The sequence below is a fragment of the Pleurodeles waltl genome, chromosome 10 (assembly GCF_031143425.1).
Source record: "Pleurodeles waltl isolate 20211129_DDA chromosome 10, aPleWal1.hap1.20221129, whole genome shotgun sequence".
NCBI classification, from domain to species: domain Eukaryota; kingdom Metazoa; phylum Chordata; class Amphibia; order Caudata; family Salamandridae; genus Pleurodeles; species Pleurodeles waltl.
In genome coordinates, this window is record NC_090449.1 from 1,027,086,555 (window position 1) to 1,027,112,692 (window position 26,138).

The 26,138-nt window shown below is 47.3% G+C and overlaps 1 protein-coding gene across 1 annotated transcript in view; it reads left to right on the forward strand.

Annotated features, from left to right (window-relative positions):
• The window catches only part of TOPAZ1 (testis and ovary specific TOPAZ 1), a 1,339,900-nt gene extending 1,314,147 nt beyond the window's left edge, over positions 1-25,753 (forward strand). The window contains exon 20 of the mRNA XM_069211977.1: positions 25,461-25,753. Within this exon, the coding sequence (XP_069068078.1) occupies positions 25,461-25,671 (211 nt within the window). The 3' untranslated portion in view covers positions 25,672-25,753. The remainder of the gene's footprint in view (positions 1-25,460) is intronic.
• Positions 25,754-26,138: the final 385 nt, after the last annotated feature.

The following is a 26,138-nucleotide window of genomic DNA, read 5'->3' on the forward strand; positions in this document are numbered from 1 at the left end:
GCAGTGGCGACCTGTTCAGAGGGTCCCCAGTGCACTTTCAGTCGAAATTGCACCAGAAACCAGGCAAAAAGTGGGGGGTAACCGTGTCAAAGAGAGACACTTTCCTAAAGCAACACACACGAGTTGCTGCAGATCCTTCTCTTGCTACTCTATATATGCCTGAAGAACAGCTATTTTGGTCACAGAAGACTGCCGTTTACCATTACTGCTGCGAAAACTGACATGCAAGGGAGATACAATATGCTACAGGCTCGCATAGCCACACAGTACTTAATTTTGAACACGTACGGGCCCCAGTTTTGTTCAGCAAGTGTGGGAGCTCTGTGACTCGCTGTCTCCTGGGGCAATGCTTTGGTGGGGAGAGACTTTTACTATTGAATAGACACTTAGATAACTCCCACCCACTCTTCTGCATGCATCATGCCACACCTAAGGCTCTTCGGGACATTCTGGAGACTTAAATCGTCCTATACCTTTGGAATGAGGTTGAACACAGAGCGCATTGCACCTTGACTCAGATTGACTATTGGCTGGGCACTCGTAACATCCTGGGCTGGGTCACGCATGTTGAAATCTCCCACGCACATATTTGGATCTTTCACGTATTCAGCTTACAATTGCAATACCAGACTCCAGATACTGAGCCTCCATCTGGTGCCTATCTCCCTTAGCGCCCACTGATAACAGTGTTTGTGGAGGAACTCAGAGAAGATATCCTAGCTTATTTTTCACTTAACAGGGGCTCTGTTACATCACCTGGGCTGTTATGGGAAGCATTTCAGGCCTACATTAGGGGAATGTGTATTGATAAATAGGACGGGTGCGGATGCCTATCCACACTTGTCTTACAGAAGAAGTTACATTCTTTGCTGAGTTCAAAGAAGCAGAAAGGGAAGTTAAACATTTTTATTGTTTTGCCATTGCCCCAGCGTATAGTGAGGCTAACAGTCACAAAGAACTCTCGCTATACTGGTGCAGCAGAATAGAAGATCCTCTATTGTGGCTCAGCTGCAGGGCAATGATGGTGTGGTGACATGAATCGGAGGCTATTGTACCGCAGGTTGCAGAGTATTATTCCAGTTTATAGTCAACACATCAGTCTCCAACTACAACAAACTGCGCTACTTACTTTGTTAGACTGGCATTGGCCTGGTTGGAGGGGCCTGACGTGTTTTCTTAGAACAACCCATTTTTTTAGATAAAATTACAGAGGCCATATCTGGCCTGCACACAGGAAAATCACCGGGAGGTGGCAGTTTTTCAGCTGAATTTTACAAAACGTATGCAACTATCTTAGCACCCAGGGTCCAGCTTCTAAATGCGGAGTGTTGGGAGAGCGGTTCTCTCCCCCCTCCATTCAGCAAGCCATTATCATTGCTAAAACCTGCAAGCACCCACAATATCCAGAATCTTACAGTCAGCTGTCACTTACAAATACTGAATCAAAGATCTTTGCCAAAGTCCCTCATGCACTAAAGGTAGTCTGAGTAAGGAATTTAGGATATATAGTGACTGCCCAAGGAATGGGCCTTCTGCTGTGCACATATAGGGGATCTGGCCCCAAATGACTGACTACGCCTTATTCATTTTAAGTTCCTACACCGAATATATCATACACCGCTAAAATAATGTACTTGAGTATTATCCTCATAACCCAGATGTGGCTGTTGCATCGTTACTGAGGCAGATTATATCCATTGTGCTTGGCTGTGCCCACCCCTGTAGCTACTTATTGGTCCCAGAGGTTCCAAGCACTCTTTGAATTGATTGATGTGGAGCCATCATTCTCAAATAAACTGGCCTTGCTGGGATGCACTCTAAATAAAGCACAGGAGGAGCACCAATATAATTCTATCGCCCTATTGTTGGTGAAGAGATTGGTGTCTTGCCATTGGGGAAGGTCAACCTGCCTGTAGTGGCAGAGTGGTTGCATGACCTAAAATATTCCCCCAAACAGCTAGACACATGTTATCTTTTGAACTCAAGCAGAACTAGAGAAATTTGGGATCCCCTGCATAACTATCTACTCAGGAGAGATGTGTGTGATCCTGGTGTACACCAAAACCGACACAAGTGAGTATGTTTTTTCTGTCTGCTAACCGCTGTACCTGCGTAAAAAATGTTAACCAGTATCTTTGGGTAGGGCCTATTCACCGGTGGACGTTAGTGTGGGATTTGTTACCGATATGTCTGGAGCTGGATAATTTAGTTTTTAATTTTTTATTTGTTTTTGTGGTGGTTTGTTGCTGGGATGCTCTTGGATTGTCAACATCCATTTCTACTCAGCCTGGTTCATTGTCTGTCAAAAGTGAGGGATTCTATGGTGTGCTATATTGCAATGCCTTGTGCTGGGAATTGTTGAAGAAAAGTTGTTAACATTGTTTTGTTCTTCTACGATGTTGTAACAGCCCAATAAAATTCAATTAAAAAAAACATGTTAATATATTGAACCCTGCATCACAACGCAATAGGCCTACCATAGGGGGGTGACTTACACATAATATAAAGGGAAGTTGGGCTTTTCCATTGCTTAAAATAGCAAAGACAAGTTAACAGTTTTAAACTTGCCCCTCAGTCTGCAGTTACCTTGTCTCCCTCAGGGTGACAAAGCAAGAGCTGCAGTCCTTGAGGGGGCACCCTAACTTACAGGGCCTGGGTTACTGCTCCTACCATTTACTAAGAACTTAGAAGTAAGTTAGCCGGTGCCAATTGGGTGTAGCCCAATCAAACATACACATTTAAAGGTCAGGGAACTGACATTGATTTCTTGCTGACAGGCCTCAGTGCACTCTGAGTTGAAAAATCAGCAGTGTCTATCCAAAACTTTGAGTGTGACCATACAAAAAGAGGCATTTCCTTACAAACGTTATTTATTCATTCAGCCCTCCAATCACTGACACCTGGGTACCATATCACTTTAATAGCATACAGTGTTCAAACAGTTAAACTACTCGAGGTTCAAATAGGGAGGAACATTAGCTCAACGGCAAGATGATTGTCATTCCTGATACTAAACTAGCGTCGCTCGATCCCGCTGCCAGTGCCATTCAGGCTCTCCTATCTTTCAACTCTTGTGCTGAACCCTACCTTCCCAAAAGAGGTATTAGAGAGGACGTGTATGATCCTTTGGAGGACCCTGACAAGTGGTATGAAGATGATGCCAGTAGCCTGGATACCTCCCCCAGACAATGGCTTGGTTACCCCTCCGGGCCACATCTCAGAGGAAGGTGCATCTTTTGCCGCTGTTATGCACAGGTCAGCGGAGGTTCTCCATCTCTAGCTGCCAGCTGTTGAGGTCAAGACTAACGTCTTGACTGAGGGTGCTTCAGCCGGGGCGGGTTCATTTGAACCTATTCTCTGCTTTAACAAGGTCCTCACTGATGTGCTCCTGGGGGCCTGGGCAAAACTTTGCACAGGGGCTCCTGTACACCAAATGATAGCCTGTTGGCACCTTCCTGCCCCCAGGAGATCCAACCTTCTTTTCCCAGCTTGGACTGCAGGACTCCCCGAGTAGAGCTATGGTTTCTTTGGATGCACTACATCAACACACCTGGTTAAGGGCCCACTGCATTCTCAGTTGATGTCCTGTCTTTGATGATCGACATGCCCTTCGAGGGCTCCCACCTATTTGGCAACAATTCTGATGCAGCACTCAAGCATTTTCACAAGAGCAGGGTCATTGCCAGATCCCTTTTCTTTTCCTTCTTGACCCGGCCGCAGCAACTGTTCTTTCACCCATACCACAGATGTGAAAGTGGTAATTTTGGGCACCTGTATTACCAGCAATTCCCAGTCTATCAGCCAACCCAGACCTTCCAAGGAGGGTGCTGGAGCCAGTTCCAGCATGCTGGTCAGTCCCCTGACCCTCCGGCTGCTGCAGCTTCAAAACCTTGTTAATGTGCTCTCCATTCAGCACAGCCATCCTGTTGGTGGCAGGATCAAAACCACCTGCCCCAAAAGTTGGTGATAATATCCAACAAAGGGGTGCATTATAGTATCCACAAGGAGTATGCCATAGTGTGTTTGGGCCCTGCCATTCCAAGAACAGCTTGACAGAGGACCACCTCTGTTTGCTTAATCAGGAAGTGCATGCTCTGTTTCCCAAAGAAGCCATTGAGGGGGTACCCTCATCAGAAGTGGGGTGTGGTTTTTCTACCAGCTACTCCTTGTTGCCGAAGAAGGGCGGAGGCCTCCACTCTACACTAATACACTAGACCAGCAACCTTTCAAGAAATTCAGGATGCTCACATTGGCTCACGCCCTGCCTGCCATGGATTTGGAAGATTGAATGATGGTGCTGGACCTGCAGGACGCATATTTCTACATCACCATCCTACAGGCGCTACCTGCAATTTATTGTGGGCCACTAGCATTTTGAGTTCATTGTACTCACCTTTGGCCGCACCAGTGTCCCTTTCAGGAAAGTAATGGCAATAGTTGCAGCCCAGTGCTTAATTTGTCAATAAAAATGTGCCCGTGCCCAAAGCTCTCCCCTGAAACATGCTGCTGCTGTATTTCAGTGTGCGAGCACTGAATACTTAGGCAGCGTAATCCTGAAGCCATCTCGGGCCTCTTTAATCCCTTGAAAGTCACTCGCTGCCCCTTCTGCTCACTCTTGCCGCATTCTGTTTGCTCCTTTTGTGGCGCTTTTTTATTTTTCTCTTCCTCCATCATATGTGTCTTTTGCTCGCAGTAAATGCTTAAGTCAGAAAAATAAGTGCTAGCCCTCACAATTAAGTGACTGTATCTCGCACCGGAAACCGCCGGCTCACATTAGGCACTTAATCATGGGTTGGGTGGCATCCCATCTCTGGATGTTAGGGGTTCCAATCCTTACCTACCTCGACGCCTGGCTGTTAAAGATGGGCTCACCCCTGGCATTGGTCAACCTCCTTGTAGGAAGTTGGCTCTGTATGTACTATTTCAAAGTAAGAAATAGCATGCACAGAGTCCAAGGGTTCCCCTTAGAGGTAAGATAGTGTCAAAAAGAGATAATTCTAATGCTCTATTTTGTGGTAGTGTGGTCCAGCAGTAGGCTTATCAGAGGATAGTGTTAAGCATTTGTTGTACACACACAGGCAATAAATGAGGAACACACACTCAAAGACTTACTCCAGGTCAATAGGTTTTTATATAGAAAGATATATTTTATTAGTTTATTTTAAGAACCACAGGTTCAAGATTTACAAGTAATACTTCAAATGAAATGTATTTCACTTAGGTACTTTAGGAACTTTGAATTAGCAAAATAGCATGTACAGTTTTCACAAAAATGGCAATAAGCTATTTTAAAACTAGACAGTGCAATTTTCAACAGTTCCTGGGGGAGGTAAGTGTTTGTTAGTTTTGCAGGTAAGTAAACCACCTACAGGGTTCAAAGTTGGGTCCAAGTTACTACACCAGCAGCTCAGGGCTGGTCAGGTGCAGAGGTCAAAGTGGTGCCCAAAACGCATAGGCTTTAATGGAGAAGGGGGTGCCCTGGTTCCAGTCTGCCAGCAGGTAGGTACCCACGTCTTCGGAGGGCAGACCAGAGGGGTTTTGTAGGGACACACAAGTCAGCACAAAAAGTACACCCTCAGCGGCACGGGGGGCGGCCGGGTGCAGAGTGCAAACAGGCGTCAGGTTTGCAATGGACTTCAATGGGAGACCCAGGGGTCTCTTTAGCGAAGCAGGCAGGCAGGAGGGGGGCTCCTCTGGGTAGCCAACACTGGGCAAGGGAGAGAGCCACCTGGGGGTCGCTTCTGCACTGGGAGTCGGATCCTTCAGGTCCTGGTGGCTGCAGGTGCAGTGTCTTTACCAGGCGTCGGGTTCTTAGAAACAGGCAGTCGCGGTCAGGGGGAGCCTCTGGATTCCCTCTACGGGCGTCGCTGGGGGGGTTCAACTCTGGCTACTCACAGGGTCGTAGTCGTCGGGGAGTCCTCCCTGTAGTGTTGTTTCTCCGCAGGTCGAGCTGGGGGCGTCGGGTGCAGAGTGCAAAGTCTTACACTTCCAGCGGTAAACGTGTTGTCTTTAAAAGTTGCTTCTTTGTTTCAAAGATGTTTCTTCTTTGGAGCAGAGCCGCTGTCCTCTGGAGTTCTTGGTCCTTTTAGATGCAGGGTAGTCCTCTGAGGCTTCAGAGGTCGCTGGACCCTGTGTAACGAGTCGCTGTTGCAGTTTTTCTTGAAGTGGGGAGACAGGCCGGTAGAGCTGGGGCCAAAGCAGTTGGTGTCTCCGTCTTCTCTGCAGGGTTTTCAGGTCAACAGTCCTTCTTTGTCTTAGGTTGCAGGAATCTAGTTACCTAGGTTCTGGGAGCCCCTAAATACTCTATTTAGGGGTGTGTTTATGTCTGGGGGTTAGTAGCCAATGGCTACTAGCCCTGAGGGTGGCTACACCCTCTTTGTGCCTCCTCCCTGAGGGGAGGGGGGCACATCCCTAATCCTATTGGGGGAATCCTCCATCTGCAAGATGGAGGATTTCTAAAAGTCAGAGTCAGCTCAGGACACCTTAGGGGCTGTCCTGACTGGCCAGTGACTCCTCCTTGTTTTTCTCATTATCTCCTCCGGCCTTGCCGCCAAAAGTGGAGCCGTGGCCGGAGGGGGCGGGCAACTCCACTAGCTGGAGTGCCCTGGGGTGCTGTAGCAAAGGGGGTGAGCCTTTGAGGCTCACCGCCAGGTGTTACAGTTCCTGCAGGGGGAGGTGAGAAGCACCTCCACCCAGTACAGGCTTTGTTACTAGCCACAGAGTGACTAAGGCACTCTCCTCATGTGGCCAGCAACATGTCTGGTGTGTGGCAGGCTGCTAAAACTAGTCAGCCCACACTGGTAGTCGGGTATGGTTTCAGGGGTCATCTCTAAGATGCCCTCTGGGGTGTATTTCACAATAAAATGTACACTGGCATCAGTGTGCATTTATTGTGCTGAGAAGTTTGATACCAAACTTCCCAGTTTTCAGTGTAGCCATTATGGTGCTGTGGAGTTGGTGCATGACAGACTCCCAGACCATATACTCTTATGGCTACCCTGCACTTACAATGTCTAAGGTTTTGCTTAGACACTGTAGGGGCATAGTGCTCATGCACTTATGCCCTCACCTATGGTATAGGGCACCCTGCCTTAGGGCTGTAAGGCCTGCTAGAGGGGTGACTTATTTATACCTATAGGCAGTGTGAGGTTGGCATGGCACCCTGAGGGGAGTGTCATGTCGACTTTGTCATTTTATCCCCACCAGCACACACAAGCTGGCCAGCAGTGTTTCTGTGCTGAGTGAGGGCTCTCCAGGGTGGCATAAGACATGCTGCAGCCCTTAGAGACCTTCCCTGGCATCAGGGCCCTTGGTACCAGGTGTACCAGTTACAAGGGACTTACCTGGATGCCAGGGTGTGCCAATTGTGGAAACAAAGGTACAGGTTAGGGAAAGAACACGGGTGCTGGTGCCTGGTTAGCAGGCCTCAGCACACTTTCAAATCATAACTTGGCATCAGCAAAGGCAAAAAGGCAGGGGGTAACCATACCAATGAGGCATTTCCTTACACAACTCCCCCAAACGAAAGAGGATGAGACTAACCTTTCCCAAGAGAGTCTTCATTTTCTAAGTGGAAGAACCTGGAAAGGCCATCTGCATTGGCATGGGCAGTCCCAGGTCTGTGTTCCACTATAAAGTGCATTCCCTGTAGGGAGATGGACCACCTCAGCAGTTTTGGATTTTCACCTTTCATTTTCATCAGCCATCTGAGAGGTCTGTGGTCAGTCTGAACTACAAAGTGAGTACCAATGAGGTATGGTCTCAGCTTCTTCAGGGACCAAACCACAGCAAAGGCCTCCCTCTCAATGGCACTCCAACGCTGCTCCCTGGGGAGTAACCTCCTGCTAATGAAAGCAACAGGCTGGTCAAGGCCATCATCATTTGTTTGGGACAAAACTGCCCCTATCCCATGTTCAGAGGCATCAGTCTGCACAATGGATGGCTTGGAGTAATCTGGAGCTTTGAGAACTGGTCCTGTGCACATTGGTTGTTTCAGGGTGTCAAAGGCCTGTTGGCATTCTACAGTCCAGTTTACCTTCTTGGGCATTTTCTTGGACGTAAGTTCTGTGAGGGGTTTCACTATGGATCCATATCCCTTCACAAACCTCCTGTAGTACCCAGTCAAGCCAAGGAATGCCCTGACTTGAGTCTGGGTTTTTGGAGCTGCCCAGTCCAGAATAGTCTGGATCTTGGGCTGGAGTGGCTGAACTTGGCCTCCACCTACAAGGTGTCCCAAGTAAACCACAGTTCCCTGCCCTATCAGACATTTGGATGCCTTGATAGAGAGGCCTGCTGCTTGCAGGGCCTTCAAAACCTTCTTCAGGTGGACCAGGTGATCCTGCCAGCTGGAGCTAAAGACAGCAATATCGTCAAGATAAGCTGCACTAAAGGACTCCAAGCCAGCAAGGACTTGATTCACCAACCTTTGGAAGGTGGCAGGAGCATTCTTTAAACCAAAGGGCATAACAGTAAACTGATAATGCCCATCAGGTGAGGAGAATGCTGTCTTTTCTTTTGCTCCTGGTGCCATTTTGATTTGCCAATACCCTGCTGTCAAGTCAAAGGTACTTAAGTATCTGGCAGCACCTAGTTTGTCTATCAACTCATCTGCCCTTTGAATGGGATGGGCATCTGTCTTGGTGACAGAATTAAGTCCTCTGTAGTCCACACAAAACCTCATCTCTCTCTTTCCATCGTTGGTGTGAGGTTTGGGGACTAAGACCACTGGGCTAGCCCATGGGCTGTCAGAGTGCTCAATGACTCCCAATTCCAGCATCAAGTGGACTTCCACTTTGATGCTTTCCTTAACTTGGTCAGACTGTCTGAAAATGTTGTTTTTGACAGGCATACTGTCTCCTGTGTCCACATCATGGGTACACAGGTGTGTCTGACCAGGGGTTAGGGAAAAGAGCTCAGCAAACTGTTGCAGGACCTTCCTACAGTCGGATTGGTGTTGGCCAGAGAGGGTGTCTGAATAGATCACTCCATCTACTGAACCATCTTTTGGGTCTGTGGAGAAGAGATCAGGGAGAGGTTCACTCTCAGCTTCCTGGTCCTCATCTGTTACCATCAACAGATTCACATCTGCCCTGTCATGGAAGAGTTTGAGGCGGTTCACATGGATCACCCTTTTGGGGGTCCTGCTAGTGCCTAGGTCTACCAGGTAGGTGACCTGACTCTTCCTCTCTAGCACTGGGTAAGGGCCACTCCATTTGTCCTGAAGTGCCCTGGGAGCCACAGGCTCCAGAACCCAGACTTTCTGCCCTGGCTGAAACTCAACCATAGCAGCTTTTTGGTCATACCACATCTTCTGGAGCTGTTGGCTGGCCTCAAGGTTTTTACTTGCCTTTCCCATATACTCTGCCATCCTTGAACATAGGCCTAGTACATAGTCCACTATATCTTGTTTAGGCTCATGAAGAGGTTTCTCCCAGCCTTCTTTTACAAGAGCTAGTGGTCCCCTTACAGGATGGCCAAACAGAAGTTCAAAGGGTGAAAACCCAACTCCCTTCTGAGGCACCTCTCTGTAGGCGAAAAGCAGACATGGCAAGAGGACATCCCATCTCCTTTTGAGTTTTTCAGGGAGCCCCATGATCATGCCTTTCAATGTCTTGTTAAATCTTTCTTCAAGACCATTGGTTTGTGGATGGTATGGTGTGGTGAATTTGTAAGTCGCCCCACACTCATTCCACATATGTTTCAGGTATGCTAACATGAAGTTGGTACCTCAAAGTTTTTAGGGCACTTCAGTCATTGGCCATTAATCATGGCTTGATCGACGTCTGGCAGTTGTGTTGCCCGCAGGATTCAGGGTCCACTTTTTTCTCTGCTCCGCATAAGAAATTAGTCAGGTTAGACTACTTTTTTGTGACAGCCTCTCTACAAAACCAAATAGGGGTCAATAGACTTCCTAGAATTATATCAGACCACAACCCATTGGCTTTGGCTTTGGAGACAGGGAGAAAGGGCCCGCAGCCGAGATCTTGGACATTTGATAGGACACTATTAGCTGATCCAGTGTATATCCATAAAATGAAGGAATGGATCCCTGAATTTTTTAAGATAAATCAGGGTTCTGCTTCTTGTCAGATAGTTTGGGATACTTTTAAAGCTGCTGTCAGAGGAGAAACCCTGAGTTATGGGTTAAGAAAGGAGAAAATACGTACGGATCAGCTAAAATTAATTCAGACAAAGCTGGTTAAAGCTGAGCAGCGACTAGGGGAAGTGATCCGCAGTGGAGTAGATATTTCAGACATTCTGTGTGATGTGAATATCATTAAGGCAGAAGCCGCCAAGATTTTCATGGATAAGGCTGCTGCAAAATTTTTAGTATACCGTCAGAAATGCTATGAGTATAGCGGGAAAGTGGGCCAACAGCTGGCCTTAAGAATAAGACAAAAGCAGGTATTTGGGAGTATTAAAAGCTTAGTGAATGAAGAAGGGCGGATGGTACACAACGGTCCTGAGATTATGGAAGTCTTTAGACAATTCTATCAAAAATTATATACCCAGGAAGAACAGCCCCAAGAAGAGGAAGGGATCAATGCCGCGGGCAATGAGATATCAGGTCAGTTAAGAGAGGAAGATAAGGCAGCTTTAGAAGCACCTATGACATTAGAGGAATTGGATGTAGCAACTCGTTCCTTGGCAAGTGGGAAGGTGGCAGGGGGGGATCTAATTCCACTAGAATTCTATAAAGTTTTTTTTGTGGAGATATGTAAACAGCTACTTAACTTATTTATTGAAGTACAAGCAGGGGCTCCTCAACCGGCCTCCTGGGGGGAGGCTAAGATAGTAGTTTTTTTAAAAAAGGACAAGGAACCCACTCAGCCTGGTTCATATCGCCCAATCTCTTTAATTAACAGCAATGCCAAAATCTACGCTAAAATACTTGCTAGCCGCTTGAGTTTGGTAATCTCAGGCTTAGTATCTCCATGGCAGCATGGCTTCATCCCGGGGAAAAGCACAGCAGATCATATAAGACGAGTTATTACGTTACTTGATGTTAGTGCAATAGCCAGGCTTCCCATGGCAGTAATCTTGTTAGACGCGGAAAAAGCCTTCGATCGGGTCCATTGGCCCTTTTTATGGTCTGTCCTGCGTAAAAATAACATCGGTCCCGGGTTTGTCAAGGCAATTCAACAGCTTTACCAAAACCCAACGGCTACGATACAAGTTGCCGGGCTAAAGTTGTCCTCAATCAATATTCAGAGAGGCACGCGACAAGGGTGCCCGTGTTCACCACTGCTTTTTGCGCTATATATTGATCCCTTGATCAGGAAAATGATCCGGAATGGTCGGATCATGCCAGTCTCATTGAAAGGGGGGTGTACTAAGATTTTAGCATATGCAGACGATATCGCGGTGGTGACCACGGACCCCAGGACTGCTATATTGGAAATAGAGCAGGAAGCCCTGCAGTTTGGGAAAAGATCTGGTTATTTGCTGAACAAGAGTAAATGCCAAATATTGGTGAATTAATCAGTAGATTTTAAGGACGAGCGGGTGCTGACACGGGTACAATATTTAGGTGTTAAACTTACAGCAAACCTTGACGAAGTGGTGAAAATAAACATGGCCCCAAGTTTAACAAAGACTAGGAAAGATCTCGCTCGTATTAACAATCTACACTGGTCACTCATGGGACGCTGTAATGTGATAAAAATGGTGTTTCTACCCAAAGTACTCTACCTCTTTAGAACAATCCCCCTAGAGATTGGGCAAGATTGGTTTAAATTAATAGAGGGATTGGTTAACAGCTTCATTTGGTCCTATACAAAACCGCGCCGGGCTTTCCATTATATGACTCTCCCAAGAGAGCAAGGGGGGTGGGCACTTCCCAATTTTAAACTTTATTATTTGGCAGCAGTGCTTCAGTATGCACAGATACTTTATGTTACGGATAGACCCGGGCAAGATGCTCTCCCTTCAATATATACCCTGATTCTGGGCAAAGAAGCAGACGCAGTCTTCCTGCGGATTCTGGAACCCAGCTACTATAAAAAAGTTAAATTTAAGGTAATTTATGCTGCATTTAAGGCATGGACCCAGGTTAAGCGCAAGATAGGTATAGGACGAATCTGCCACTACACTCCCTTGTGGATTACCCCCACGCTTCCAGCAATATTTAAAGACCACTATTGCTTGAGGTGGAGTAATCGGGGTATTCACAAAGTCGGGGACTTGTTTCACTCTGGCAGCCACCTCAAATCATTTGAGGAACTGAGTGCGGAATTTGCGCTGGAAAAAATTGACTTTTTAAAATTTTTACAGATTAGAGCCTTTTTACTAACTAGTGTGACCCAAGGTTGGCACACGGATAAGATTAAGCTAATGGAAGTCTCACGACACCCCACTAGCTGCGGTATTAAAAACCTGTATCCACTGCTTTTAAATTCTATACAAGATGACCTGGCGACATTGGTTAAAAAATGGGAAGCACGGGTTGGAGCTAAAGAGACAGAGGTTTGTGAGTCTATGGAAATGGCACGGACTGTTTTAGTGTCTGCTGGCCCCCAAGCTCAACATTTTATGGTATTGTATAATTTATATTATACACCTGCTAAGATTGCGAGCTGGGGCAAAACGGCGGGAATTATGTGTCCACGATGCGGTTGCCCGAAAGCAGATCTCTGTCATATGTTCTTTCAGTGTGTAAAACTGGGAAGTTTGATTACTGGGATATCCGATATATTGAAGAAAATCTTGAAACAGTCTATCTATCTGACACCTCAAATGGTTTTACTGGGAGTTGATCATTCAGTCTGCAATAGTCGAGATAGATACTTTCTGTTCATAGCAATGTCAGTATTTCGTAACTGCATAGCATCTCTGTGGCGTGATGTTGATCCCCCACGGTTCAATCAATGGTTTTCACAACTCTTATCTATGTATCACCTGGAGAATAGCCTGTATGAACTAAAAGGAGCAGCGGCCTGTAAAAGATTCACTAGAGCTTGGGCACCTCTCTCCGTATGGCTCTTGGGCCCCGAGAACGTGCCGACTATATAAGTAAATTTATGAGATTCTTAAGAATAGAAACTATTATCATTGACTCTTGTTTAGAATGTTTGCTTCACCTGTACGAAAATATTGATGTATTTATGCTTCTTTTTTTTTTTTTTTTTTCCTCTTTATTATTGCAAACATGTAACCCGCTGCGTGTCCTTAAAAAATAAAATTAAAAATTAAAAAAAAGTTGGTACCTCTGTCAGACACCACCTCCTTAGGAAATCCCACTCTGGTAAAAATACCAATGAGTGCCTTGGTTACTGCAGGGGCAGTAGTCGACCTAAGGGGAATTGCTTCAGGGTATCTAGTAGCATGATCCACTACTACTAGTATGTATTGGTTCCCTGAGCCTGTGGGAGGTTCAAGTGGACCCACTATGTCCACACCCACTCTTTCAAAGGGGACCCCCACCACTGGAAGTGGAATGAGGGGGGGGCTTTTGGGTGTCCACCTGTCTTACCACTGGCTTGACAGGTGGCACAGGAGACACAAAACTCCTTGACCTTCAGGGACATGTTGGGCCAATAGAAGTGGTTGACTAATCTCTCCCACGTCTTGGTCTGTCCCAAATGCCCAGCAAGAGGAATATCATGAGCTAAGGTCAGAATGAACTCCCTAAACTCCTGAGGCACTACCACTCTCCTAGTGGCACCAGGTTTGGGATCTCTTGCCTCAGTGTAAAGGAGACCATCCTCCCGATAGACTCTATGTGTTCCTGTTATTTTTCCTTTGGACTCTTCAGCAGCTTGCTGCCCAAGGCCTTCAAGAGAGGGACAGGTTTCTTGCCCCTTACACAACTGTTCCCTTGAGGGTCCCCCTGGGCCTAGGAGCTCAACCTGATAAGGTTCTAACTCCATGGGCTCAGTTCCCTCAGAGGACAGAACTTCTTCCTGAGAAGAGAGGTTCTCTTTCTCTTATTGTGTGGAAGCTGGTTCCCCAGTCTTCTTTCCTTTTCTCTTGGAGGGTTGGGCCCTTTTTCCAGGCTCCAACGCCACTTTTTCACCCTGAGCTTTGCACCGTGCCCTTGTCTTGACACACACCAGTTCAGGGATACCCAGCATGGCTGCATGGGTTTTGAGTTCTACCTCAGCCCATGCTGAGGACTCCAGGTCATTTCCAAGCAAACAGTCTACAGGGATATTTGAGGAGACCACCACCTGTTTCAGGCCACTGACCCCTTCCCACTCTAAAGTTACCATAGCCATGGGATGTACTTTAGTCTGATTGTCAGCGTTGGTGACTGGATAAGTTTGTCCAACCAGGTATTGACCAGGGGAAACCAGTTTCTCTGTCACCATGGTGACACTGGCACCTGTATCCCTCAGGCCTTCTACACTTGTCCCATTAATTAAGAGTTGCTGCCTGTATTTTTGCATGTTAGGCAGCCAGGCAGCAAGTGTGGCTAGGTCCACCCCACCCTCTGAGACTAATGTAGCTTCAGTGTGAACCCTGATTTGCTCTGGGCACACTGTTGATCCCACTTGGAGACTGGCCATTCCAGTGTTAGCTGGAGTAGAGTTAGAAGTGGAACCTTTCTTGGAACATGCCTTGCCTCCAGTTTGGTGTCCTGGCTGATTACAGCTACGACAGCAGGCCTTTTTGGGATCAAAGTTTTTACCCTTGTACCCAAAATTGGATTGTGAAGAGGCTCTGGGCCCTCCCTCCTGAGCTGGTTTTTGGGGCCCTATAGAAGACTCGTTACTTTTTCCCTTGGATGTCTCAACACTCTTCCCCTGGGGAGTCTTGGTCACCCTAGTCTTGACCCAATGGTCCGCCTTCTTTCCCAATTCTTGGGGAGGAATTGGTCCTAGGTCTACCAGATGCTGATGCAGTTTATCATTGAAACAATTACTTAATAGGTGTTATTTCACAAATAAATTGTACAGCTCATCATAATTATTTACACCACTGCCATGAATACAACCATCCAGTGTTTTCACTGAGCAGTCTACAAAATCAACCCAGGTCTGGCTCGAGGATTTTTGAGCCCCCCTGAACCTAATTCTATACTCCTCAGTGGAGAATCCAAAGCCCTCAATCAGGGTAGCCTTCATGAAGTCATAGGATTCTGCATCTTTTCCAGAGAGTGTGAGGAGCCTATCCCTACACTTTCCAGTGCACATTTCCCAAAGGAGAGCACCCCAGTGAGATTTGTTTACTTTTCTGCTTGCACAAGCCCTCTCAAAAGCTGTGAACTATTTGGTGATGTCATCACCATCGTCATATTTAGTTACAATCCTTTTGGGGATTTTCAACATGTCAGGAGAATCTCTGTCCCTATTTATGTTGCTGCCACCATTGATGGGACCAAAACCCATCTCTTGTCTTTCCCTTTCTATGGCTAGGAGCTGTCTCTCTAAAGCCAATCTTTTGACCATCCTGGCTAACAGGAGGTCGTCTTCATTGAGGCTGCCCTCAATGCTTCCAGAGTTGCTGGACTCTCCTGTGAGAGAAGCAGCATCTCTGACTATCACATTTGGAGTCAGGGTTTGAGAGACCCTGGGCTCCCTATCTAGGACTGGAGGTGGGAAATCCTCCATGTCACTAGGGTCCCCCTCTGTGAGGCCATCATCAGAGGGGTTGTTTTTAGCAAACTCTGCCAAAAGCTCCTGGAGCTGTATTTTGGTAGGGTTTTAACCAGTCTTTATCTTTTTGAGTTTGCAGAGAGACCTTAACTCTGACATCCTAAGATGCAGGTAAGGGGTGAGGTTGAGTTCCATCACTATCTCTTCTGCATTAGACATTATGTTTCTAAAAGTTGGAATAGTTTTTAAGAATCTAGAACTATCTCTAGAACTTAATTCAAACTTTTACAAAACTTTCAAATTCTAAAAGAAATGCTAACAGGGACTAACACAAGGCCCTAGCAGGACTTTAAAAAATTTAGAAAAATAGCTAAAATTTCGAAAATCAGTTTCTAATGACAATTTTGGGAATTTAGTCGTGTGATCAGGTATTGGCTGAGTAGTCCAGCAAATGCAAAGTCTTGTACCCCACCGCTGATCCACCAATGTAGGAAGTTGGCTCTGTATGTACTATTTCAAAGTAAGAAATAGCATGCACAGAGTCCAAGGGGTTCCCCTTAGAGGTAAGATAGTGGCAAAAAGAGATAATTCTAATGCTCTATTTTGTGGTAGTGTGGTCGAGCAGTAGGCTTATCAGAGGGTAGTGTTAAGCATTTGTTGTACACACACAGGCAATAAATGAGGAACACACACTCAAAGACAATTCCAGGCCAATAGGTTTTTATATAGAAAAATATATTTTCTTAGTTTATTTTAAGAACCACAGGTTCAAGATTTACAAGTAATACTTCAATTGAAAGGTATTTCACTTAGGAAGTTTGAATTAGCAAAATAGCATGTACAGTTTTCACAAAAATGGCAATAAGCTATTTTAAAACTAGACAGTGCAATTTTCAACAGTTCCTGGGGAGGTAAGTGTTTGTTAGTTTTGCAGGTAAGTAAACCACCTACAGGGTTCAAAGTTGGGTCCAAGGTAGCCCACCGTTGGGGGTTCAGGGCAACCCCAAAGTTACCACACCAGCAGCTCAGGGCCGGTCAGGTGCAGAGGTCAAAGTGGTGCCCAAAACGCATAGGCTTCAATGGAGAATGGGGTGCCCCCGTTCCAGTCTGCCAGCAGGTAGGTACCCGCGTTTTCGGAGGGCAGACCAGGGGGGTTTTGTAGGGCACCGGAGGGGACACAAGTCAGCACAAAAAGTACACCCTCAGCGGCACGGGGGCGGCCGGGTGCAGAGTGCAAACAGGCATCAGGTTTGCAATGGGAGACCCAGGGGTCTCTTCAGCGAAGCAGGCAGGCAAGAGGGGGGCTCCTCGGGGTAACCACCACCTGGGCAAGGGAGAGGGCCACCTGGGGGTCGCTTCTGCACTGGAGGGCGGATTCTTCAGGTCCTGGGGGCTGCGGGTGCAGTGTCTTTACCAGGCGTCGGGTTCTTAGAAGCAGGCAGTCGCGGTCAGGGGGAGCCTCTGGATTCCCTCTACAGGTGTCGCTGGAGGGGCTCAGGGGGGTCAACTCTGGCTACTCACAGGGTCGCAGGATGGGGTGGCTTCTGAGTGCCACCAAACTGCTGGGAAGGGCACATTTGGTGCCCTTCTTGCATAATCCAGTTTGCACCAGTTCAGTACCTCATCGGTTCCCACTCTGGTGTGAAACTGCGCAGAGGACAGGGGAGTGACCACACCATGTCCAGCTTCTCCCCTGGAGGTGCAGAGAGCTCCGGTAGGTGGCCAGTTGATTCTGCCATCATGAAAATAAGAAGTGCAGAGGTCCCTGGGAGCATCTAACTGGTTAGGCCAGGCAGATGACATCCCTGACCCCTATGATAGGTGGGTCATCTCAGACAGTAACTAACCCCCTTTTAGGGTTACTTAAGGGCTCCCCCAAGGGTGGGTCCTCAAATTCGTCAAGCAAGACTCTACAAGACATCATCTGCTCCTGGCTGCTGAAACCACTGCTGATCTGCTTTGGAACCAAAACAAGTCTGCTTCTGGTGGGAAGGCTCCTATAGTGACATGCTTCCCTTGGCATGGTTACCCCTTAATGATTGAAAGTGTGCTGGGATCATGTAAACAGACCATCTTGGTTTTGGAGGATTACCCCAATAGAAATAGGGATGTGCCCCCCTCCCCTCAGGGAGGAGGCACAAAGAGGGTGTAGACATCCTCCAGGACCGTAGCCATTGGCTGCTACACCCAGACCTAAACACACCCATAAAGTCAGTATTTAGGGCCGACCCTGAACCCAGGAAATAAGATTCCTGCAACCTGAAGAAAGAAGGAGGACTGCTGACCTGAAAGTCCCACAGAGACGACGGAGCCCTACCGGCCTGTCTCCAGACTCAGAGAACCTGCACAGCGACGCATACAGAAAGACCAGTGACCTCTGAGAACTTAGAGGACTGACCTGCACCTAAAGGACCAAGAACCACCCAAGGACAGCGGCTCTGACCAGAAACAACAGCAAAGAAAGACGAAAGCAACTTTAAAGAGACTCCAAACTTCCTGACAGAAGGGTGAGTCTTCAGGAGAACGAAACACTGCAGAGAGGATCCCCCCAGGTGACTCCAACGATGTGGACACCCTGAGTCCACCTCCCTGCACCCCCACAGCGATGCCTGCAGAGAGGATCCAGAGGCTCCCCCTGACCGCAACTGCTTGGTAACCGAGGAACCTGACGCCTGGACCAAGCACTGCACCCGCAGCCCCAGGACCGAGAGGAACCATCTACCAGTGCAGGAGCGACCAGAAGGCGGCCCTTATCGTAGCTCAGTCAGTGGCTGGCCCGAGAAGTCCCCCTGTGCCCTGCCTGCATCGCCGGAGTGACCCCCGGGTCCCTCCATTGTTTTCAATGACAAACCCGACACCTACTTTGCACACTGCACCTGGCTGCCCCTGTGCCGCTGAGGGTGTGTTTTGTGCGCAGGTCTGTGTCTTCCCGCCCCCTGTCTCTTCCCCCTTCGAAAGGCTGCATCACAGATGGCGGTCTGTGGCCGCCTCTGGGTCCTGGTTGTCTTCTGAATAACTTGGGAGATTGTGGGCCCCTGCTCCTTCCACACCACTGGACTGGAAGCACTGTGACTGTTGCTCTTGAAAGCGCTTGTTGAATCCTCCTCCAGGAGATCTTCAGGCGCCAAGAAGCTCTGGGCTCTAGCACTCTGAATCTCAACCCCTGCCCTACAACTCCTGCACGTGGGACTTCTGTTTTGTTGTGATGCTGAGGCCTCCTTGACACCCTGTGTCTGTCGCCCGTGGGTCACACGTGGGGGCTCCAATGATTTCTGCTAGCCTTCCCTCATGCTGAAGGCCAGCCCTGACTCCCCCTAGAGGGTAGGGTCTCCTGGACCTTGCTGTTCCCCAAAACATTGCAAATATATCTCCAGCTCCTGCTTGCACCTGCCAGTGCTTGTTGGTGGCCTCGCTGGTCACTCACCCTCCTGCAATCTGGCAACTGTCAAGGGACAGCTTGTAGACGACTCTTGGGATCTTCTGCAGCTCCTGGACCCCGCAGTAGGACTTCTTCCTCCTTTCAACTTACAGGAACTTCACCACTGGGAGGGTGAATTTTGCCTCCTGGGTTCCTCCAAGTGTGCTGGACTCATTCCTTTTCAGGTCCTCCACATCCGGAATCCATCCCTGGGTTCTACCGGCCTGGTCCATGGGTCGCAACAGCAGCTGGAAAGTTCTGAGGCGTGACGTGAGAGTCCCTGCTCCCCTCTGCATCTGGGTCCCTGGTGTAGGTACTTCTGTCTTCTGGGTATCCTGGAGTGGGGTCACTCTCCAACCTTCCACTTGTCTTCTGGTTTCCTCAGGGTCCTTTGGGAAGGGTCCTGAAATACACAAGTTCCAACCACTACTTCCCTATGTTAGCCTATGTGACAACTGGGTAGGTAACCCCTCTGCACCTGGTCGCTGAGAACAGTTGCTGTTCCTACCTCTGGTGTTTTCATCTTTTCCCAGCTCCTAGCTAACTATAATAGTCACCTTGAATGGGTTCACTATTTCGCAGTCTGCTTACTTAGTATATGGTTTACCCCCGCCTCCCCAATAGGGCTCTGTACATTCTATGCTATTTCTGCTGGTTATTTTGTGTATATATTGTGTGTAGAAATCTCCAAAGGGAGATATACCAATGCTAGTCTAGTAGTAGTGCTGTAGTAAACATCCTTTATTTTTGCAACACTTGTGTGGTTCTTTACTGTGAGTGAGGTACTCTCTGACTACTGTGGTATTGCAAGTGCTTTACATTCCTCCTGGAGAAGCTTTAGCTGCTCATCCTAGTTACCCCTAGAGAGCTTTTGCAATCTGGACACAGTGCAGGGTGCCACACCATAGGTGTACACCATAAACTGAGCCAGCCTCCTACATTAAGCATTTGTTGTACTCGGAGAGAATAAACGAGACACACACTCAAAGAATAAATCTGAGACCAGTTTAGAATAATAACACTTTTTTATATATACTTTGAACCAAAGAACTTTGTTTGTACGTAAATATTTCAGGAAAAATACTTAATAGTTTAAAAAAGTTGACACAGTGCAATTTTTAGAGTTCTAAATGTTCACCTATGGAGGAACAAAGTTCAGCAAACACAGGGTTGACAGCGACTTACGAGGCCAAACTCTGGGGGTTAAGGTGAGTACTGGGCCTTGATGAGACCCACCAGAGCAGGTTACGCCAAGCGCCACTGGGACGGCTGGCTGCAGAGATACAGTAAGTTGTCAGGTGCCCAGTGGTTTTGTCGTAGTTTGGACTCTTGTTCTGGACAACACTGCTGGTTAAAGGATGACAGTACCTTTGTTTGTAGGCGACTACGCCTTTCCTACAACAAGTCGCAACTGTTGTCCCAACCTTACTGACTGACTAGCAGCACCTCACCAGGAACACAATAGTAAAAGGTGATTTGTGGTAGCCTTTACGCATGGACTCGAGAATAAGACATCTCAGGGAGTGTTGTGGTTAAACAGAGATTACCCCTTTCTCACAGATATATCATGTCTCATACAAACACAGGTAATGACAAAGATGCAGTAAAGTTTCAATAGTTTTTATTCAACATAACTGCAATTTGCGATAAGTTGCATGGGCTGCAATGATTAGGATAATGAATAATGCAAGAAACAGTATTGTGAAGACGAGAGTCATTATTACAAAGACCCCCACCATCTTGCAAAGCATAAGAAAGACATACAGGATGTAATATGTCCTAATACCCTAATGTGAAAGGCCTAACCTACCTGAAGGAGAGCTGGGTTTGTTAAACCTAATCTGCCAATGCCATGTCCATGAGAGGAGCCCCCAACCCTCGTTAACTTGGAATGAGGTCTCTAGCTCAAACTCCACAGGGACACGAAGACTGGGTCAGCGTCAAGACGACTGCAGCATCGATATCCGCGATGGTGGCGATGCCCTCTGGTCGGAATCCCTCTGATTATCTGTCTAAACTACGATGTATTTATACAGATCTACAAGGACCCCTGACGTAGGTGTGTTCCCAAACAATAGATAACAGACATGCTTGTGACGGCAATTAATAAAAACAATCCCTCGAAAGTATAGAGAGGGAAAATCCCTAAGTGTGAACACCTACTGTTTGTTTGTCTTTGTTGCTTGATCTTGACGCCTTAGTGCGGTGACACTGATGATGTAACTCATAACATGCGGCCTAACTATAAACAAAATAGCCATCTTAGAAGAAATAAATAATTAAATGTGCTAAGACAGAGCAAGCTAAGTAGGTTAAAAGTCCCTAGGTGACGGGGCACGAGTCTGCAAGCCAAAGGCTAAGCTAACTCCTGTTATCCCATTAAAATGAAGTAGGATTCACTACAGTTTCCTGTGGGAGTTTCGTCCTTGTGAAAACAGGCTGCTGACTCTGACTAGGAAGCCAGCAAGGAAGACAAGCAGGAAGGTCGAAGACTTGAGATGTCCAGGAAGGTAGATGCACCTGATGTCAGTATGTTTTGACTGTGTTCACTGGGATTCTGCTAACCAGGACCCCAGTGACTGTGCTCTTGCGCTCTAAATTTGGTTGCTGGGACTTCACACACCCCACATTTGCCATACTGATGCCCCCATATAAGTCCCTAGTATATGGTACACAGGGCATTGGGGCACGAGGGGTTCCCCATGGGCTGCAGCATGTATTATGCCACCCATGGGAGCATAGATGCTAGACGTAGGAGTCCTAGAGCCCTCAGATAGCCCTTGGAATAGCCCTGTGGTACTTGTTCCAAAACTCCACTCCGAAAATGGAAAAAGGGAGATGAGGTTTTGTGTAGACTACAGGGGTCTCAACACTGTTAGAAAAACAGATGCTTATCCTATCCCTAGGGCAGATGAGCTGATAGATACACTAGCATTAGCTTTTATAAGCAGAAGGTTGACACCCAGGGAAAAGTGTTGGTCAGCCATAGAAAGGGAGGCCTTTGCTGTGGTTTGGGCGTTGAAGAAGCTGAGGTCATACTTCTTTCGCACTCACTTCCTTGTTCAGACAGACCACAAGCCCCTTCTATAGTTAAAGCAAATGAAAGGTGTAAGGAAATGCCTCCTTGGCATGGTTACCCCCTGACTTTTTCCCTTTTGCTGATGCCAAGGTATGATTGAAAGTGTGCATGGACCCTGCTAACCAGGCCACAGCACCAGTGTTCTTTCCCTAAACTGTATCTTTGCTTCCACAATTGGCACAGCCCTGGCACTCAGAAAAGTCCCTCGTAAATGCTACCCCTGGTACCAAGGGCCCTGATGCCAGGGAAGGTCTCTAAGGGCTGCAGCATGTCTTATGCCACCCTAGGGACCCCTCACTCAGCACATGCACACTGCCTCACAGCTTGTGAGTGCTAGTGGGGAGAAAATGATTAAGTCGACATGGTACTCCCCTCAGAGTGCCATGCCCACCTCACACTGCCTGTGGCATAGGTAAGTCACCCCTCTAGCAGGCGTTACAGCCCCAAGGCAAGGTGCACTATACCACAGATGAGGACATATGTGCATGAGCAAATCCTTTGACATTGTAAGTACAGGGTAGCCATAAGAGTATATGGTCTGGGAGTTGGTCAAACACGAACTCCACAGTTCCATAATAGCTACACTGAAATCTGTGAAGTTTGGTATCAAACTTCTCAGCATAATAAATGCACACTGATGCCAGTGTGGAATTTATTGTACAAAGCACCCAGAGGGCATATTAGAGATGCCCCCTGAATACCAATCCGACTTCTAGTGTAGGCTGACCAGTTTCTGCCAGCCTGCCACCACCAGACGAGTAGCTGGCCACATGGGGAGAGTGCTTTTGTCACTCTGTGGCCAGGAACAAAGCCTGTACTGGGTAAAGGTGCTTCTCACCTTCCCCTGCAGGAACTGTAACACCTGGCGGTGAGCCTCAAAGGCTCACCCCTTTTGTTACAGCGCCACAGGGCATCCCAGATAGTGCAGGTGCCTGCCCCTCCGGCCACTGCCCCCACTTTTGGTGGCAAGGCTGGAGGAGATAATGAGAAAAACAAGGAGTCGCCGCCCACCAGTCAGGACAGCCCCAAGGTGTCCTGAGCTGAGGTGACCCCTGCCTTTAAAAATCCTCCATCTTAAGTTTGGAGGATTCCCCCAATAGGATTAGGGATGTGCCACCCTCCCCTCAAGGAGGAGGAACAAAGAGGGTGTAGCCACCCTCCAGGACAGTAGCCACTGGCTACTGTCCTCCTACACCTAAACACACCCCTAAATTTAGTATCTAGGGTCACCCAAGAACCCAGGAAATCAGATTCCTGCAACCTCAAACAAGAAGGACTGCTGACCTGAAAGCCCTGCAGAGATGACGGAAGACGACAACTGCTTTGGCCCCAGCCCTACCGGCCTGTCTCCTGACTCGAAAACCTGCAACAGCGACATATCCAACAATGACCTGCGACCGCTGAAGCCTCAGAGGACTGCCCTGAACCTAAGGACCAAGAAGCTCCCGTGAGCAGCGGCTCTGCTCAACAAACTGCAACTTTTCTGCAACTTCTAAGGACTTCACTCTTCCCGCCGGAAGCGAGAGACTCCTCCCTCTGCATCCCTGGAACCCTTGGACTCTGTGCACACTATCTCTTACTTTGAGATAGTATATACAGAGACAATTTTCTGCAATCCTGACACAGTGGTTCTTCGTACAAGGGCTTCCTTTCTTCCCAAAGTAGGAACACCCTTTCACGTAGGCCAATTATCACCTTACCTACATTTTATACACCCCCACATCCCTCTCATGAAGAGGAGACTCCACCGTCTGGATCCAAAGGAGCGTTGGCGTTCTACCTAAATCGTACCAAAGATTTCAAGGTGGATGATCAACTCTTTGTGGGATATGTGGGTGCAAAGAAAGAGAAGGCGGTGCAGAAGAGGACCATCTCGCAATGGGTAGTCCCCTGCATCAAGATGTGCTATGCTTTGGCGAACAAGCAACCCCCTGAGGGTTTGCGCGCTCATTCAACCAGAGCAACTGCTTCTACCACATCGTTAGCACGCGGAGTTCCATTCCGGGATATCTGCCAGGCCACAACGTGGGTGTCCTTAAATACTTTCAGAAAGCATTACTGCCTGGACAGTCCGGTCCGCAGGGACTGCTATTTTGGCCATTCGGTCCTGCAGGACCTTTTTCATGTGATCTTAGTTCGCAGCCCACCATCGGAGATGGTATTGCTCGGGTATCTATTCTAAGGTAAGGAATCTACAACTAGAATATGTCTCTACTGAAGGTAAGTAACTTGTACGATACTGCCATGGAAAAAGCTGTGCTGCTCTCTGCCCATCTCACATGTAGCTACAGCTTGTTATCATCAGATATGTGATTCTGTTAAAGATTCAAAACTGTTAAATAATATGCTACTTATATGTGAAGGTGGTTATCCAACATTGGAATCCTTTGCAGAATCCCATGCAACCTGGCCTTACCAGCCTCCCTGACCGGTTGGTCAATTGATTTGTTATTGGTGTGCATTTTTATACGGCACATGCTTGGAATGTGAGCTTAGGGAGTTGCTAAAGTGAGGATCACAGTAGAAAGGGACGTATGAGAAAAATCCACAAATACCAGTCTTTGAACCTAGCACCTCAGCTAGAGAAATGTTCCCATGGATAGCTAGCTCCACTCCCTTTTCCTAGCAGTGCATTATGTTGCATTCTTAGAACTCTGTTTCTTGGCTATTTACTCATTATTCAAACCTTTGTGCTGTCTTATAGAAATGTGAAAGGTCTAGTTTCCACAATGCATTTGTTTTTCACCTAGTGATTCATAATATTCTGGCTGCCGTTAACAACAGGAGTAAAAAGAGACGACTTTCTGCCACCCGTGGTATGTTGTATTCCTCACTAACCCCCTGCACCAGTTCCTTTCCCCCTTGTACAGTACTAGCAGTACAAAAGGTGAGAGAGGCATGAGGCACCCAATCATAAATTAAACTCAGTCACATGCCACACCCCTGTCCACACAAAATACATTGTTTCTTTCCCACCTACAGCAGAACTCCTGGCTATAACTCACTAGCTAGCTTACTGCCACCTTCCTGCAACTCCCTTGTGAGCCCATGCTACTCTCTTTTCTTCTGTATAGCTGCAGCCCCCACCCTGCCAGAAATCTCCGCTAACCTGGCCACATCCCATCTTCATCATCACTCTTAACCATACTCTCATTCGCAAAACAAAAGACGTTGTGTCCTGTTACCATCTTCCTGTACCTCCCAAGGGTATCCTATTCAGTAAGCATGCTCCTCCCTACTCTCATTAAAATGGAGTAGGGAGAATCTTTTGCTCTCTACAGCACGCGCCTGGCAACTCCCTCTTTGGGGTCCCTACTAATCCAGCACATCGGTCATGGTAATTATTTTCTTATGTCTTCTATAAAATGTATAACTCTTAAGCTATAAGTCTAAAATAGTTACACCTGTGAATTTTGTTCTATTTCAGATTTGGGGATGACACAAGGAGCAACAAGGACGCCTACCAGGCAGCACTTCAGAGACTTATGCAGTCCGTTCACCTGTTTACTCCAAAACTTTTCATTAAGCACTTAACCATGAACATCGCAATGGAAGAAGTCTACATTTTGGAACACTGGACTGCTATAAAGTGGCTTGAGCAAAATATGAAGTGGGCTGGCAAGGTCTGGCTTTTCTAAGACGTTTTGCTCACAAAGATGTTTTGAATTGTTGAACTAATCACTGTTGCAAAAAAGAATACGAAAAATCAATAAAAAATAGTTCTCACCGTATCTAGTATCTGCACAGTATTTATTTTTTAAAGACTGGCATTGAAACACATTGTTATGGCACTACAAATCTATGTGAGAATATTCTTCTTGTATATATAAATAGATAATTGAGTGACTATAGATATATGTTCGGTGGCATGTGTAGCTGCAGATACACGTGCTGTGCATTATCCTGCCATCTAGTGTTGGGCTCGGAGTGTTACAATTTGTTTTTCTTCGAAGAAGTCTTTTCGAGTCACGAGACAGGGGGACTCCTCTCTTTCGGCTCCATTGCGCATGGGTGTCGACTCCATCTTAGATTGTTTTCTTTCCGCCATCGGGTTCGGACGTGTTCCTCTTCACTCCGTATTTCGAATCGGGAAAGTTAGCTAAAT